This window comes from Oculina patagonica, chromosome 6 (assembly GCF_052425735.1).
Source record: "Oculina patagonica isolate OP01 chromosome 6, crgOcupat, whole genome shotgun sequence".
Classification (NCBI taxonomy): Eukaryota; Metazoa; Cnidaria; class Anthozoa; order Scleractinia; family Oculinidae; genus Oculina; species Oculina patagonica.
The window spans coordinates 16,812,710-16,830,748 of NC_135763.1; the positions used below are offsets into that span (position 1 = coordinate 16,812,710).

Here is an 18,039-nt window from a genome sequence, read left to right on the forward strand (position 1 = left end):
AAACACATTTGAGTGGTCCTGGCTGAATCCTTCCGAAATCTTCAGTGATCCCGACTTTTGGGCTCTTAGTTACGAATGATCCCCCCCTTCTGTTCATTTATAATTCTAGTGATCCCCCCCCCAAAAAAAATCCTCCGCTCCCCACCCCAGGCGATAAATAATGACCGGTCCCTAAATGGGGCTTAAAGCTAATGAAAGTCGTGAGAATCGAATAGGGCATCTTGAGCTATATCAGTTCATTTTTCGCGAAATATGACCCATATCTAACGTCTTAAAATGATCACAATAATTTTCTGAGCACGAACGTTTAAAAAACACAAAAAATAACTTTCAGAACACGAAATTTGACATTATTCTTAGGTTTTATCCCTTTGACCGCGGATATGACCGTGCCTAGTCTGGGACGAGTCAATATAAATTACTCTGGACTTTCGACTTCCCGTTTCCGCGAAGCTTTGGGCGGAAGTTATAACAAGGAAAATGGCAAGAAAAACTTGGTTTGATACACTTTGCTTGCTGTTGTGTGTCATTATTCAAGGTGAGGTTTTTAGAAGACCGGGAAGAAGATGATTTTGACATTTTAATCATTTCGAGCGTCTGGGTCGAATAAATATTGCCCCGGGGTTCGGTTTCGACATACGGTTTCGAAGGAACCGATTTGGATTCAACTTTAACTATAACAAGGAAAATGGCAAGAAAAATAGGTTTCATGCACTTTGCTTGCTGTTGTGTGTCATTATTCAAGATAGGGTTTTAAGAAGAAGATTTTAGACATTTTAATCAGTCGAGGTAAATGTCTCAACGTATGTCGGGAACGGCATGACTGGTTTCTATCGCCACTTTTCTTCGTTGCTCGCCAAGTTAAGTAGAAAATTCAATTGAAATGAAGGTGGTTCAACCAGCATCATCCGGATGATATTCCTGTTCAAGTCTCAAATCACAAATTGGACAGATTTCGTGTGACTAGCTAGCTTTCGTTGATATTCGTTTATAAAAGAGGTCGAGAAGTGCTAGTATCATATCAGAGCTCATGTATCCATTGTAAGAAATGTAACACAACTTCTACGCAGCTTAACTACAAAACGGTTCGTGATTTTGCGTGAGTTCGCTGGGTAAAACCTAGCTTAAATTCCGCTATGCATCGTAATCACATCTAGACAGAATTCAACTGAAGATAAAAGAAAACACGGCCGGAAGTCCTTGGCCGAGGACTTTAAATGTGAAAGAGAATAAAGGAAAGTTCAATTATTACATATGTCACGAGATTTGCTGTTTTCGTAATTTTTGGATGAGAGCCATTCCACGAGGAAGGAATCTATGGGAATCTATTGAGACTAAATTCCTCCTGCACAAAATACGCTACGGTAAATAAAAAATACATAATAATATAAGAGTTGATAAAATGAAGAAGTCACAAGAGGATTACTATTACGTGACACTCAGTTCAGTTTGTTGGTGACGCAAACTTTTTGAATCCTTCCAATTACGGAATTTTTTTACCAACTGGGTGAAGATATACTCAAATGGTAGCGCTTGTAATATAAAGATTTGAGGCTTAACGGAAAAAAGTAAAGGAATTTGATAGATAGGTGACCATGAGCAGTATGTGATGGTTTAAACTTGTTTTGCAGCATTTTAAAAATGGCATGATCTTCCGGTTTAATTGCGTGGGCTCAATTATAGTGTTTATCTAACTTTTCTCCCTCCCCAGCCACTACTATACCCCTACTCATTTCTTCTTCTCACCTTAAGGGAGAGTTGAAAACACTGACCCCCGATCCGCGGACTACCCACTGACCCCCCACTCCACGGATCACCTACGGACTACTCCGTGGACTACCCTTACGGAGTACCCCTACGGAGTACCCTATAAAATGAAACGAATTTATGTTTACGGGGGAAAGAGACAAGAGAAACCTACCTGTGCCACTTGCACGATCGATCGAAACAGCCGCCATCTTGTTTACCTCGATCCAGTCCTTCTTGTTACAAACTCAAACGGGACTTCATCGGCTAGTACTAAAACCAGGAACGCCGGAATACTAAAACCCGGAACAGATAAAATGTATATCGTGTAACCCTTACAAATATAAAGAGCTAACCGTAAACAGGCTAACCGAAGTTCATAGTAGGCTAACCGATGAATAGTAGGCTAACCGAGGTGAATAGTAGGCTAACCGCAGTGCATAGTAAGCTTGCTATTCACTCCGCGCCGGTTAGCATACTATTCACCTCGGTTAGCCTACTATGAACTTCGGTTAGCCTACTATTCATCGGTAAACCTACTATGAACTTCGGTTAGCCTGTTTACGGTTAGCTCTTTATATTTGTAAGGGTTACACGATATATTTTATCTGTTCCGGGTTTTAGTATTCCGGCGTTCCCGATTTTAGTACTAGGCTAGTCCCGTTAGGACTGGATCGAGGTAAACAAGATGGCGGCTGTTTCGATCGATCGTGCAAGTGGCACAGGTAGGTTTCTCCTGTTTTTTTTTTTTTCCCGTAAACATAAATTCGTTTCATTTTATAGGGTACTCCGTAGGGGTACTCCGTAAGGGTAGTCCACGGAGTAGTCCGTAGGTGATCCGCGGAGTGGGGGGTCAGTGGGTAGTCCGCGGATCGGGGGTCAGTGTTTTCAACTCTCCCTCAACTTAAACTTCTGCAATCGGTCCTAATCACGCCGCCAAACCATTCAACTGTTAAAAGTTTCGATTGCACTTAATAAATGCTCGAAACTAAATTAAAACCCACACATGTACGCACTATGGACCTATGTTTGGAATTATAACATTTCTTTTTTCGACGTTTTTGCTTGTTTACAAGCTAAAAACGTAGAATAGGAGTTATGTGGACAAAATTTGGAACCACATATTTGTAAACTCTCAAGGGACTTTTTTAATTTATCAAGGGACTGTTTTAATTTCTCAAGGGATTACTTTCCGCTGTGGGTGATCACCTGCGATCTCCTGAAAAAAAAAACGTGACTTGTCACATTTACAAACGTTATATAACAATTTTAAAAGTGACAACGCACGTGTGTCTGAAAGGCGATCTATAAAAAGCGTCGCACAAACAATAGATTGCGTAACTAAAACACGAATAAATAATCACTAGCACTTACATCGTTTAAAAATTACAAACGTCAAAAATAAACCAAACCAAAAAACTCGCTCTTTTCAAAGATATTATTGAAGTTAAAGCAAATGCAATAGATGAGGGCTTCTTTTAGCTTAGGAGCGGTTAAAAATTAGGCCAAATTTGGTCGCTACATGCAAGCGCAACTCTATTTCGTCATCAGCGTGACCTCGCGTTGACAGGGAATGACAGCAATGTTGCATGAATCGGCTTTACAACATGCGATCGTATCTACGCAGTTCGAGTGGAATTTCAGTCAAAGACAGCAAAATTCTTTCGTAATTCATCTTCAAATATACTTCGAAAGCATTCACTGTATATATGGCTTTTGTTTAATCCTGGGTCTTGATATCCGACCCGACCCTCGCACCCGGCCCTCGCAGAGCCTAGACAAAACGCAGCTTGAGTGTAACGATTTGTTTACGCCCCAATTATATGCGCAATGTTTTCTCCGACAGTAGTCGGAAATATCCGTATTTTTTTTCGTGCTTTTTCGTGGAGCAATCGTCACGATACGGCCTTGAACACATTGAACAGCGGTCTACCCGGCTATAACAATTCAAATATGGCGTCGCAAAAACAAAGCGTCGAACGCATATTTTGCTGTTTCATTTGCTAATTTCGCTGCCGTAATCGACTGCCTCGAAAGGTCCTTGCAATTTTAAAGTATAAAATTGTCAGATCTCGCTGAAATTTGCACTGTTTATTTGTGTAATGTTAAGGAATATGTGTATAAATACCCGGCGCGGACGAGTCATTTTTGACAAAATTATATGGCTGCATTTCCTCCGCGAAGATAGGAAATTGTTAAACTAAACTACAAAGAAACTGTAATGATAAGTTCGAAGAACAATGCACAGGATAAACCTTCGACTCATACTTCATGCAAAAACGTCGACATCTCGAAGAGACTTTGATTTCACTTTTAATTGCTTGTGTTATGGTTTCTTCCAGGTCACATTACATTAAACAATAAAACTGTAAAAAGTGTTAATTATACTGCAGTCTTAAGAACGATGAGTTTGAAATCAGCGTAGGCACTTTTTGGACACTTCATTTATCATCATCAGTTTGAAGGAGTAAATAAATAACTAGTAATAGTTCTCACTATTCTTGGTTTTCACGTGACGTCATCAAAATTCTAAAATTCAGAATCTAAAGGCCCCTGAGTGTTTATCCTTCACTGGCTGTACTACGTCCTTAATACATATTTTTTTAAAGGTTTTTAGCTCGATAGCATTCGCCGTCTTTAAGATAGAGCATTTTGAATTTTGGAGTTTCACGCCACACGAGATCAAAGATGGCCGCCAAAAGGCTGTCACGTATACTTAAAAAAATGCTTTATCTTATGATTATTAACAATCTGAACAGTTGAGATTTTGCGAGAAGCGTTTATCTGAATTTTTACTTGTTCATGATGGTGATCTGACCGCTTTTTGTAGCAGTATTTAATGCCAGATGTTTTTGTTGATTTCCGGCCGCCATGTTGGAGCCCAAGCAGTTAGGCTCCAACATGGCGATTCCATACTGTGCTCTCTAAATTTGCGTGAAACATTTTGACGAATAACTCGATTACGGAATACCGTACAGCCCTGAGACTTGGACGAGTAGTTTATATTGTACTTTTCTACAACCTGTAATATTCTTGATTTTTTTGACACAATAGTTTTGGATTTATTTTTTCGCAGCGTGACAGTGAAAACCACCCATAAAGCTGCCCACGCATTTTTATAATTTGTTTTACAGCAATAATCTGGGATTAGTGGAGTCTTTTTGTCGCCTTTAAAATTAGGCTTCTTTTTTACTGCGCCATGTACGTCAAGACATTTTTTGGTCTGTTTGCTGCGGAATTTCTTGTTGTGTGACACCATTGCGTCCCAAAAATATTCACAAGTTCAAGTCGAATATATTTCCTAGCGCGCGGAAATAACACCTAGCGGAAGTAATTTGTAAATATACCCCTTCAGGCGGCTGGTATATTGGAGGATAATGCCCGAGGCTGAAAGATTGTCGAAAAATGAACAGTTGGCCGAGAAGCGAAGCTTCGAGGGCAACTGTGAAATTTTGAGGACAATCTTTCAGCCAAGGGCATTATCCTCTAATAAACCAGCAAGCCAGAAAGAGGTTTATTTATTCTATAACCCTCCGATTAATTTCTACAACGCACTTCAGCGCCAGTAAATTTATAGGAAACAACCTGCGTAATAAACCCGGCTTAACTGTGGTTGAAACAAATGTAAATTGATTGGTTTACGTGATTTTTAACTCTGTGATTTCATTAAAAGTTAGAATTGAATAAGGTGACTTCATTCGTTTGTTTTTTGCTTGCCTACAAAATCGGGCGACGGATATCAAATTGGACGGGGTATATTCACCGATACCCGTCGTCCGATTTTGTACCACGTGATGCGTTTTGTCCAATGAGCGCGCGCAAAAATTAATGGGTGGGTTATAACACATAATACGTTATTCGTGGTGACAACAAGCAAGATTATTCCCGGGCTTATATAATTTCCAGTTCAAAAAGCCTAAAAATTCCACGAGTAACAAAATATGGCACATTCAAAGATTCGAGAAAACAATTTTTGATCGTTATTCAAACCACTTTTTGGATCAAATAATCTGACAGATTGTTAGCGAAACGAATTACCACCGAGAGCAAACCTCAACGCTCGAACCAGCTCTTGGAACACACGTTGCCAAGAAAACGAAACCAATTGCTCGAAAAACACGCGTCAGTCTTTGTAATACCGTTCTAAATTAAGACAGGGATTTTTATTTCCCCCTACCCCCTGTTATCGTGACGTCACAATACCCATAAATCCTTCGGGCATTTTCTTCTATTACGTCATCATTACCCAGAGATCCCTTGCGGCAAAACGTCATCATTACCCAGAGATTCCTCGCGGTCTTGTTCGAGCAAATGGAGATTTTTTCTGGTATACATACCGTATATTCTGACTGTAAGTACATTCTCTATATACACGGGCAAGCTACAATGAATGCCTCCTCGGGCTTTCGCCTCTGGGCGAAAGCCTTGCGGGGGCAATAATAGCACATATATTTGGTCAAGGAAACGAGAGAATTATCTAAGTGTTATTACACATATGTGATTATGTAACAGGATAGTGCTCAGACAACTAAGATGATATTCACCATTCTCATTCTTACAGCACGTGTCTCTAAAGGAAAGGACTTGTACATTTCCCGTGCGTCAGGTAACGACAGTTGGTCATGTGATCGAATAAAGCCATGCAAAACCATTTGGCGAGCAGTCTACGTTGGCGTCACGCGGGGATCACATTTACTTGGATGGCACTAATACTGAAAAAGATGCCTACACTTGTCAATCAGGGATTTCACTACATCCGGGAATTTACGTCAGCAAGAGCCTTTCTCTGATAGGCTTTGGTTCCATGCCTCTTCACATACGATGCTCCGAGGGAACCAATTTGACGTTTGATGGTTCCGACAACGCCCAGCAGATGGTTATTACCTTATCAGGACTGTTCCTGAACGACAGCTTTTTGTATTTTCAGGATTCGTCTGCTAACATCGACAGCTGCACATTTAAAGGTAGCAAACGCGTTGTAACGAAGATTGGTTACCAAGATTGTTTCCACCATTCAAATTACAAATTCGACCTTTCGTGAAAAGAGCGAGTGTATCTCAGTTGTTTTCAACAGTTCAAAAAGCCAATCACAGATTATCCAAGTTATTTTTAAGCTCATCAATTCCTCGTTTTACGGTAATTCCATGTCAGAAAATGGAAGCTTTATCTCGTTTACTGAATCGCCTGACAATAACCAGTCTGTAAGCTGTAACATCATCCTGGACAATGTTCAGTAACGTTTTCTCAAAACAAGTTCAGTTTTAAAGGTCTTGTTTTCTTAGAGCTGGAAAATGGAAACCAGAGCATCGCCCTTCAGAACGTTACTTTCATTAATAACAATCCATTATCAGGCCGAGACGATTTGGCGGGCAACAGTCTCAGTGAATGCATCGTCCGCAGCAACCTTGTGAACATTTTTGTCAATGCAAGTAACTTTACAAGTCAAAATACACGCTTACTCAATGCAAATGCATCAAAAATCTCGGTGCAGATCTTTAACTCTGGCTTTCGTGGTCACAAAGTTGAAGGAAATGGTGGAGTCATATCGATAAGGGGAACTGATCTTTGCAATTTGAACGTGTCTTATTCATCGTTTGTTAACACATCTGCTGGTGAGAGCGGAGCGTTTAATGTTAAATGCTTCAGAGTCGTTTTTAACTTACAAGAGAACAATTTTACGGGGAACATGGCTATGAACGGTAGTGGGGGAGCGGTATATGTCGGTTCTTTGGAAGTCTTTTTGAAGGATTCTGAGTACGCAATGTACTACAGAGATAAAGTGGATCGTTATAGTAACCAAACGGAGCAGCGTCTTGAAATCAACATTGAGGAATGTAGCTTTACTAACGCCTACAGTTTGCAAGGTGCAGGAGGTGCTGTATATATTAATAGCCAAAAGGTATCTGTACAGGCGCCGTGTGTCCGTACATGAACCAACTCCAGTTCCACAAGGGACAAAAAAGCATTAAATGCAGGTGCAGGTGGATGGGGCATTGGTTATGGCGGCCAAATGAAAATGAATGTCAACAAAAGCATTTTTATTTTAAATTATGCTATTAATGGTGGGGCTTTATCCAATACTGATCCCATCGGGGACGATAGACAGCTCAATGGCGAAATAACAGTACAAAATTCATTTTTTTTAAAGAATATCGCAACATCGTTGGGTAGTGCAATATGGCTGGCTGGAAACAATGAAAGTATTGCCGTCCTTGAAAATGTAACTATGGATTCAAATAGAGCGAGGTTATTCGGAGGAGCTGCTTACTTCGAATCTTTTTCTTCTTTAAAAATATACCAGTCTCGAATATTAAATAACATCATTGAAACTTATGGCGGTGGGGTGATGATTATTGGAGACGTCAACATTCTTGAAGTAAAGGGTTCTCTCTTTGATAGCAATAATGTTTGGAGTGACAGCCCAGTGGTTGAAGGCCTTATTATTGGAGGAACATTATCTGTTAATGCAAATACTGACATCTCCATTTCAATAATTAACACGACATTCAGCAATAATTATTGTTCGGGTGTATCAGGAGGTGCACTGTTTTTTTCGCTGGTACTAGATGATATAAAAGACCCAGGATGCATCAAGAAAACGTTTACTTCAGTCGACCAGAATAGAGAAGCTAAGAAACACCCTTCGTGGAATTATAAAAATCATGTGGTCATCGAGGATACAACGTTTGAGGAAAATGCTGCGCTTCTTGGTGGTGCTGTGTATTTAAATAATGGCAAATCAACATTTCGGAATTGTCACTTTGTTGATAATTTCGCTGCATTTAAAGGTGGTCATATATACACAGCGGATGGTTCAGCAAGTGTTATAATTCAAGACAGTTTTTTTGTCCAAACCAGGAAGGATTTACACTTTAATAAAGTGATCTACTATAAGGCTTCGTTTATTCATGCAGAAAGTTCAGGAGCACTAAACATATCCAACACAACAATGGACGCAAGGCCCTATGGTAGTGCAAATCCCCTGATGGTAGTAGCTAATGGTGGACTGGTTGATGTTGGAAGCGACAACCTGACACAGTTTTACTGTCCTGTTGGAAGTGAAATGGACATTATTCATTTTACTGAACAAGTCATGACCCAGGTGAACAACACACCATGCAAAATTGAAGTCACTGCTCTTGAGTTTAGTTGTTCAACATGCAAAGGAAATTCTTACAGTCTGCAGCGTGGCCGTGCGCTTGGTTCCCAGCTGGTGCAAGGATTTCAGTGTCTTCCATGCCCGTTTGGAGCAAACTGTACTCAAAACATTTTAGCTAAAATGAACTTTTGGGGTTTTAAGGAGATGATCAATCCACCAACGTTACGGTTTACCATGTGTCCAGAGGGTTATTGTAGTCCTCCTCGGGAGACGAACTTATTAAAGTACAATGGTTGTCAGGGCAACCGCTCTAATGAATTGTGTGGAAACTGTAGTGAGGGTTACACTGAGACACTTTACTCAACACACAGCAGACCAACACATCAGTGCAATGATTACTGGTTCTGGCCGGCGGCTTTCGTTTATGTATCGCTGATGGCACTGTACTTCACATTTAAGTCTCCTTTTGTGCCTTGGATCAAGCGTCAAATTCTGTGGTTCAAAGAAAACGAACCAGCAAACCATAATAATTACTTTGACAAAGGTTACCTTAAGATTCTCTTCTACTTTTATCAGGCAGCAAATCTTCTTCTCGTTTCCAGCTCGTCAGAGTATCGCATTAACGCTAATCTTATTAAGCCTATTGTTGGGTTATTCAACTTCAAATTACATTATAGTCGATTGATTTGTCCCTTTCCTGGCTTTACTGTGGTAACTAAGCAGCTATTTTCTGCATCTCACGTTGTTGGTACCTTGCTAATGATTTGTGTATATTACATTCTGCACTGGGGAATTCAAAAGTGTCGAGGTAAAGGAGTCGCTCCTGTTGGCCCCTATGTTGGTGGTATCTTGCAAACCTTGTTGCTTGGATACACAACTCTAGCCACTGTAAGCTTCAGCCTGCTACGCTGTGTTCCCATTGGCTCAGAGAGGCGTTTGTTTTACGATGGTAATGTTGTTTGCTTTCAGTGGTGGCAATATATTTTGATTGCATTTGTCTGTACGTTTGTTATACCCTTTGTGTTTGTATTGCTTTTGGGTTCTTACAAGTTGTATGATGGAACACTTTCTGTGGGAAAGTTTCTGTTGGCCTGTTTCTTTCCATTACCATCATTAATTTACTGGTTATTTGTCTATTTCTCCCGTGTACTAGGTTATCCAGTGAATGGCCACTCAACACCATGTCAGGTCTCAAGGAATTCTTTAGAGATTGTTCTCTACGACTCTTTTAAAAGACCTGAAGATGGTAGAAAACTGTCTCTGAGTTGGGAAAGTATCATGATTGGTCGTCGGCTGATTCTTATTGTGTTGAAGTCGTTTGTTAGTGACCCATTGCCTCGTCTACTTGTTATGACTCTGTTTTGTTTTTTGTTTCTTCTTCACCACGTTGTGGCTCAACCATTTCGTGATGGTATTGCTAACACGGTAGAAACCATTTCTTTGCTTTCTATTGCTGTCTTAGCTACTGGGAACGTATTTTTCGCTTCTTTTTTATCATTGGCAGTACCACTCAACTATCATTTTGCCTCCTGGTGGAATGTCTTTCATGGATTGGAAATTGCTATTCTTTGTTTTGTACCTGCTGTTTTTGGGATCCTTGTGGTCACTGCCATTTTATCCCAGTTTTGCAGGATAGCTGTTGGTTTGGCTTGGTAACGTTTGTTGGATATGTTGCCGCTCGTGTTACAGCAACCAGGACGACGAGGCGAACCCGCTATTAGCACCAGTGAGTTGAATCGTGTAACAGTTATTTTGCATTTTCAATCATCGAACCGGTGATGGGCAACTGATTTCCCGTAGTATTGTTATGTCTTGATAGTGAATCAGGCCCAGTCCTTGATTTCTTATAACATATCGAAAGTTCAGTTATTATCTAACCAAAATCTTATTATATCTAACCTGATTAAAAAGTTATTTGATTATAGACATTGGTCTGTAAGTGCAATGCAGGTATATAGTATGGTCGAACGTTGCACATGGAAAGGGAACAGTTGTGACAGACTAAAACAACAGTGATAGCCCTCTAAGAGGGCATGTGGTTACTGTCTGCAGTAAATAAATATAGAATTTATTACAATTTATCTAAGCTTCACGAATAGTCTAATTTGCATAACTATTTGCATTTTCATAACTACATTTTTCGGCCAAGTAGCGTCGCAGAATTTCGAATATTTTTTTACCTCTGTTGTCCCAAAGACCCTTTTCTGCAAAATATAACGCCTCTCCTTATACTCAGAGATAAATTCAGACATTCATTCCAAGCAACAAGCAAGGTTTAGAACGCGTAAAGTAAATATAAATAACACGTCGTGTAGGCCACATTCAAATTTGCGGGGGGATTGGGTAATAACCTTGTCACGCATTCTACCAAATTTGTAGCGATCGGACGAAGAATAAATTTTTGGCAATTTTTTTCGCCATTGTTCCTGAAGAAACGATATTTAAAGGGCAGTACGGGAAAGAGTTTTATGGCCAGAAGTTATTAGGTAAATCCTCGTGCCGTTTCAGGTACCCTCTTGTCCTTCCTTTATGCTTCGGAAAGTGTTACTTCGAAGAAATATCCACATGCGAGGCATGATGTTCCAACTCCGTTCTGCACATGGCAAGCATCATGTTCCAACTACGTTCGGCCAGCGGTTCATCAAAGCAGTCGATTTTCGATATATATATATCTACACATATTTGAACTCATTATTTATTTTAAATTCCATTTTGTAATTATATTAGAGCACGGATCTCTGGAAGATCATTAACTGATGAATGTGATCCCGTGGATAAATAAAGTTTTCTTACTCTTTTCTTACTCTTATCGATTTTACTCAGACGTCCCCCTGCTAAAGAAACGTTGGCGCGCAAAGGAGAAAGGGAAGACATCGATCTTGTCACCAGTCGCTCGCACGTTGCGCTCGTTGTCCGAACAGAGTGGCTAAGCGCCTGAGGAGGAGGCTGTCACTGTATGATCTCGTACCCTTAGACGGACAGCGGTTTTCTGCCGGGGCGCAAGCATTTCTCGGCGAGAAACCGCTGATCAAGAAAGTCGAAGATTCTCGGCAGAGACGGGTCAGTGAAAGGCATGCCAGGTCGTAGACAAAAAGCCTAGAAGAGATTCCGATTCAAAACTTCTAGTCACTCCAAAAGATGTTACGTCAGTTTGTCCACCGAAATGACCATGTTCGAAGCGATCATTTCGGTAGAATATCTTTTCGGGAGGCCTGTAATCCCCTCATTTTATATTTAGTAAAATATTGCCTCGAACTTCTGTAATATGAAAAACATAATAGCTGTCGTTTTCGAAGAGCGGAGAAAATTGTCACTTTGGGCTAATTTGGGTAACAGGATTTCGTTCTCTGAAAGTTTGTGCCAGTTAAAAATATTCAGCTAAAATTCCGAAAAAATAAAGTGAGCGAGTTTACAGAAATATCTCTTTAACGGCCGTAATCGATATGGAAAACATGACAACGACATTCCAAGACATTTACTTAAATTTCTTTCTTGGGTGCTCCAGTATTTTGTTTTCATCGTTATATCGGTGACACAGGTAAATATGTAGATCCTCAAAGTCAGTTAGTTTAATTCTTGAAAGCTCATCTCAATACATCCTCGGAGACCCAGGGGCAGTTAGTGGAGCGAAACGAAGGAATAAACCGGGCAGCTTTCGTAGTTAGCCTCTCTTAGTTAGTGTTTTTATTCCTTGTTCTTTTTTATTATGTATACCTGAATGGAATTTACCGTGTTTTATATAAAGTATTACCTACCTACCTACCTACCTACCTACCTACCTACCTACCTACCTACCTACCTACCTACCTACCTACCTACCTACCTACCTACCTACCTGCCTACCTACCTACCTACCTACCTACCTACCTACCTACCTACCTACCTACCTACCTACCTACCTACCTACCTACCTACCTACCTACCTACCTACGATTTCTGCCCAGTTTAATTTATTCCTTCGTTTCGCCCAACTAACTGCCCCTGGGTCTCCGAGGATGATCTCAATACTTCCGTGCACATAATATAAAGTACATATAGAGTACATTGCGTGAAAGGAGGAGAGTACCCGTCGTGCACGAGATTCTGGTGCAACCTCTGATTGGTGAATTCACTGATTGTTGACAGGTCTTGTCAACATCTCAATTTTGCCGACACCATAATACAGTATATGCTTGAGAGTTGAAACGCGATGCAATAAATAAAAATTTGCTTTTGTAAGGGCCTCTTTACTCGAGAGTTTTAATTTCGTCCCGGGATGACTTTCGTCCCGGTATGAATTCATCTCGGTGTCTGGTCATTTTCTTGTTGCTGTTAACATGATGATACATGATTTCGTCCCGGGATGAGTTCATCCCGGGATGAAACACCGGGATGAAATGGCCTCCCCGGGATGATACGTGACGAAAAACCCCATGTAAACAGTCCTTCCCGGGATGAAATGTAATGTTATGTAAGCACGGGCGAGATTAATTCAACTCGGGCGGGACGACTTATCCCGGGATGAACACGCTCATGTAAAATGATTTTTTTTTCATCCCGGGACGAAATTCATCCCGGGACGAAACTCATCTCGGCTCTCATGTAAAGAGGCCCTAAGTATAAACGGTGAGTTACAGTCACTTGCCCCATCTTCGACCGGAGAGCCTGTTCACAGGCTATGACTTCCTTTGTCCCGGCCCTTAAGGATCGTTGCAGCAATCCTTTGCGAGCCACTTTTACCGAAATCGAGATTTTTTCGGTACCGTTCACTGAATGCACACATTTTACCTCGGGTTCCGGCAAACCTGAACCCTGCGTGGGCAATAACTGTGTAAACACAAACTTCCAAAACAGGAAATTTGACATTATTTTTAGGTTTTATCCCTTTGGCCCCGTAGGAGATGATGGGAATGATGCGCCCCAGTTCTCCAACGGACATGTCCATGACCGTGCCTAGTCTGGGACGAATAAATGTAAATAAGCGTTGGACTTTCGACTTCCGGTTTCCTCGAAGTTTGGACGAAACTGAACAAGACGCCTAAAGCTTAAAGCTTAAAACCGGGCGGTTAATGTTTAACTACTTGATTAGGCAAGTGCAGCAAAAACTTTTAAAATACCATTTAATTGAGAAACACACAAGTCTGTGGTTTGTTTGTCCATGCTTGAACAAATTTCTGCTTAGGCTTCCTATTTTTTTGAACAATGAATAACCTCGGTATTTTTAGATTTTAGTTTTTTATCCAAGGATAATGGAAGATTAGCTGAATAGCGCTATATAAATATTATTATTATTATTTATTATTATTATCATTATTATGCACTTAACAAAGTGCAGACTACTCATAAAATTTTGAACAGCTGTTCTGATAAGAAAACCATGAAAAAAAGGTTGCGCGATATAATCAACCATGGATTTTTATTCAACCCCCCCCCCCCACCTCCCCCCATTCCCCTTTTCTTAGCCATTCACCTTCGAATATCTCCCCTCCTACTCCGTCCTCCCCCATCCCCAGCAGCTTTCGACTCTACTCCTTCCCATAACACATTCTACTCTTAACCTTTCTCCCCGCCCTCCTCAGCACTTTTGTGATGGCGCCAGCCGAGCAGTAGTTTAGGGGCGATTAGCTGTGACACACAAGTTTAATACGTTTTGTGTATTTCTTATCTTGAATAAATGAACTCAAACAGTTGAATAGCATTACAAATGATCTACGGCCAAAACAAACAAACAATTAGAAATAATTCGTTAAAAACTAAGAAGCGTTTAAGGTTTTTTAAAAGAATGTATCACACACAAAAAAGGAATAATAAAAAATTAGAAAGCTTTTTAGCTTTTAAACACGCCAGCTCTTCAAGTCAATCTGATTCTTCGATCGAAAAACCTGCCTATATGCTGCATTTTGGGAAGCAGTCACGCAAACGCCAGTTCTTGCTTGCGTGATACATAACAGGTAATTTTTTCATCGCCGTTCGGTTCCGAGTGAAATTAAAAACCCTCGAATGAAAAACCAAAAAATATATTTATTTCTCACAAAAATGAGTGGAGTAACCAGAAAATTACAGTATTGGCTCTTGCTCGAATAAAACGAGTCACATAAATAAAATTAGATAAAAATAAAACGAGTTACATAAATATCAAGAATAACAGAAAAACTTCAAAACAAAATTACAAACGAAAATAAAAAGACTAAAAAAGGGCATGCATTAGATCACGCGTGCTAGATAACAAATGCTGTTAAAAATCCCAACTAAATGTGAAAAAAGAAAAAAAAAGATTCAAGATGAGGCCAAGAAACATTTGAATGGCATTAAAAATTTGAATACTTTAAATTAAAGCCGTTAAATTAGCCAAAGCGCAAGTTTTTATTTTTGCCGTCTATTATTTTACTCGATGGCTTTACCGATCCAAATTCCATTCTAGTTTGTAGAAATTATTATATTACTAACTTACATTTCCATTTTGTTTTCTGAGCTGAGCAAGAACCAAAACAAGGTTTATATTTTGTTGTGTAAACATTCAATCCGTCTGTGACACACAACTTTGTCGGCCCACTGTACACGGATGAAAATGGACAAAATGGACACAATTCTTGCTAAACAGAAAACATCTTCAAAGTAGAGTCTGGCCCAAAAATGCTTTAGCTGCCAGCCGTTTTTAAAAGCAGAAGCTTGCTGCAAAAACATTGCGTGACTGACGTAAAACAAGCTTAGTCAAAACAATCACCGGTTTCGCGCTCTTGTTCTCGCTTGAGTCGAACGCTTGAATATAAACACAAAAATATCCATTTCACGCTTTAATAACAGAAATCAGGGTATTAGACAAAATTTTAAATAGGAGAGTAATCTTAGCTCCTGCTGAGTAAATATCAAGAGTGCGGGATTTGAATCCTGGCCATGATGAAACAGAAGAAAGCGTCCGAGCGAACTACTACGACAAACAAGGTAATCAAAAACATCACACGGTGCCTCAATCTATAAATAGATCTTGTTCGTTTCAAAAGCCTAAAAACCCAACTAAAACTTGAACAAATGAAAGAAACATGAAAAAAAGTTTCAAATGAATTTTTATTCAAGATGGGGTCAAGAAACATTTTGAAAGGCTTAAAGATTTAGAAAATTTCAAAACCGTGAAATTTTGCATGCCGTGGTAGAATTTAATTACAATTAATGAAATTACCCGCAGTGGCACCAAGATTTCATTTTGTAGACCATTTGTTTTACTTGCTGGCTTTACGGATCCTTTCAAAAATTCCATCATACTTCGTAGAAAAACTAGACATTACCATTTTGTTTTCTGAAGTCTTGGGAAGTGTGTAAGTAAACACTGAAGTAAAGCTTTTTCATCAAGAATCAAAATAGAATTAAAGATTATTTTGCTGTGCAAACATTCAATCGTCTCTGATACGCGACTTTGCCGGCTCAACTGTGCACGGATGAAAATGGACATGATTAATTCGGAAAGTATCTTCAAAGAATAATTCTGGCTCAAAAATGCTCTAGCTACCAGCCTTTTTTTAAGCAGTTTAATATGCGTAAAGCTTGCTTCAAAAACATTGCGTGACTGACATAGCGGTTTGGACCTGTCAAAACAATCACCGGTTTCGCAACCTAGTACTCTCTTGAGTCAAACGCTTGAATAACATTAACACATATATTTCACGCTTAACAGAAATCAGGGTTTTAGACAAAATTTTAAATAGAAGATTGATTTAATAGCTCCTGCCGAGTAAATATCAAAAGTGCGTGTTTTGAATCCTGGCCAAGGAAGCGGCCGAGCGGGTCTGGAACGATTTACCGACAAGACTACTACAGTGGAACCCCGGTATAACGATCTTCGATATAACAATATTCCCGATATAACGATGAATATGTTATGTCCCGGCAATAGTAAAATGTATGGGACGGAACCCCGATATAACGATTCCTCGATATAACGATATAATTTTACTGCCCCCTTGGCATATCGTTTTATTTCATAGGTACTGAGATTTACTCATGAAAATCGTAGGGAGTAAAAATCGTACTGATTCAGAGCTTAGCCAATCAGGAGCACGAACGACAAAATTTCACTGTGAAAAAATATCGTTCGTCCAATTAGCAACGCGAACGACGAATTTTCACTGGTGATGAATGAACGTATTGAAGGAAACGTCATCCCACAGCCGCTGCCGACAAGAAAACCCGCGCTTTGAAAAATGGCCGAGGGAAGGTTTGCTTCTGTTTCTTCAGTTGAAGAATTCATTTTAGAACAGGAAAACAAAAACACCGCGGCAAAAAACTGAACGAGATGTAAAATTGCTTGAAAGATTTTTGATAACGAAGAACGAAGACAGAAAAATAGAAGATATTCCGGCTGTTGAGCTGAATGAATACATCAGCCAATTCATCATTGCCGTCCGCACCAAAGATGGAAATAAATACGAGCCGACTTCTCTTCGAAGTTTAGTGGCTAGCTTCGAAAGACATCTGAAGAAAAAGAGCTATTCTGTAAGCATAATCAACGACTTGGTGTTTGAGAAAACCAGGAAAGTTCTACAGTCTAAACAAAAGCAGCTAAAAAAGCAACGAAAAGAAAATAAACCGAAAGCGTCGGTAGCTTTGACAAGCGAATATTGTGCGAGAAGGGTTTGCTCGGTATGTGTAGTCCCGAGGCACTTCTAAACACGCTCTGGCTAAACAACACTCTTCACTTCGGACTCTGTGGGTGCCAAGAACATCGTGATATGTGCTAGGGAGTAAGCTACTGAAAACGGCAAGCGGAGTCGAGTACTTGGAGTTCAATGAAAGACAAACAAAAACTAGAACGGGATCAGACTGCAGCGATGTCAGAACCGTACCGCCGAAAATGTTTGCGACCGACGGAAAATAAATTGACTGAAATAAATTGTGATTTATCTTTTTGACTTAACTTTGTTATTGGCACGGCTTCCTTTATTAACAGACATTTGACTTAACTTAAAAATTTTGAATGCTGCAGATCTTTGATTTACTCAGTTGTTGAGCACTTGAATGGTTTTACAGTGTCATTTATTTGTGCAAATAAATTTGTCTACTCAGTAGCACGGAAAAGAAAATCTCAGTACCTATGAAATAAACATATTACAGCATGGAAAATGCTTTGTACGATTTTTATTCACTCGTTGATACGTATCAGAAAACTCACTCGTTCGCTACGCTCACTCGTTCGTTTTCTGACACTACTCAACTCGTGAATA

General features: G+C 39.8%; 1 protein-coding gene and 1 pseudogene across 1 annotated transcript; both read left to right on the forward strand.

Annotated features, from left to right (window-relative positions):
* The first annotated feature begins 429 nt into the window (after positions 1-429).
* LOC144655886 (uncharacterized) lies at positions 430-10,850 on the forward strand. Its single transcript, XM_078516060.1, has 2 exons — positions 430-538; positions 6,308-10,850. The coding sequence occupies exon 2, from the start codon at positions 7,757-7,759 to the stop codon at positions 10,499-10,501; it is 2,745 nt and encodes a 914-aa protein (XP_078372186.1). The 5' UTR covers positions 430-538; positions 6,308-7,756; the 3' UTR covers positions 10,502-10,850.
* A 5,945-nt stretch (positions 10,851-16,795) lies between these two features.
* LOC144657001 (uncharacterized protein KIAA1958-like) lies at positions 16,796-17,707 on the forward strand (annotated as a pseudogene).
* Positions 17,708-18,039: the final 332 nt, after the last annotated feature.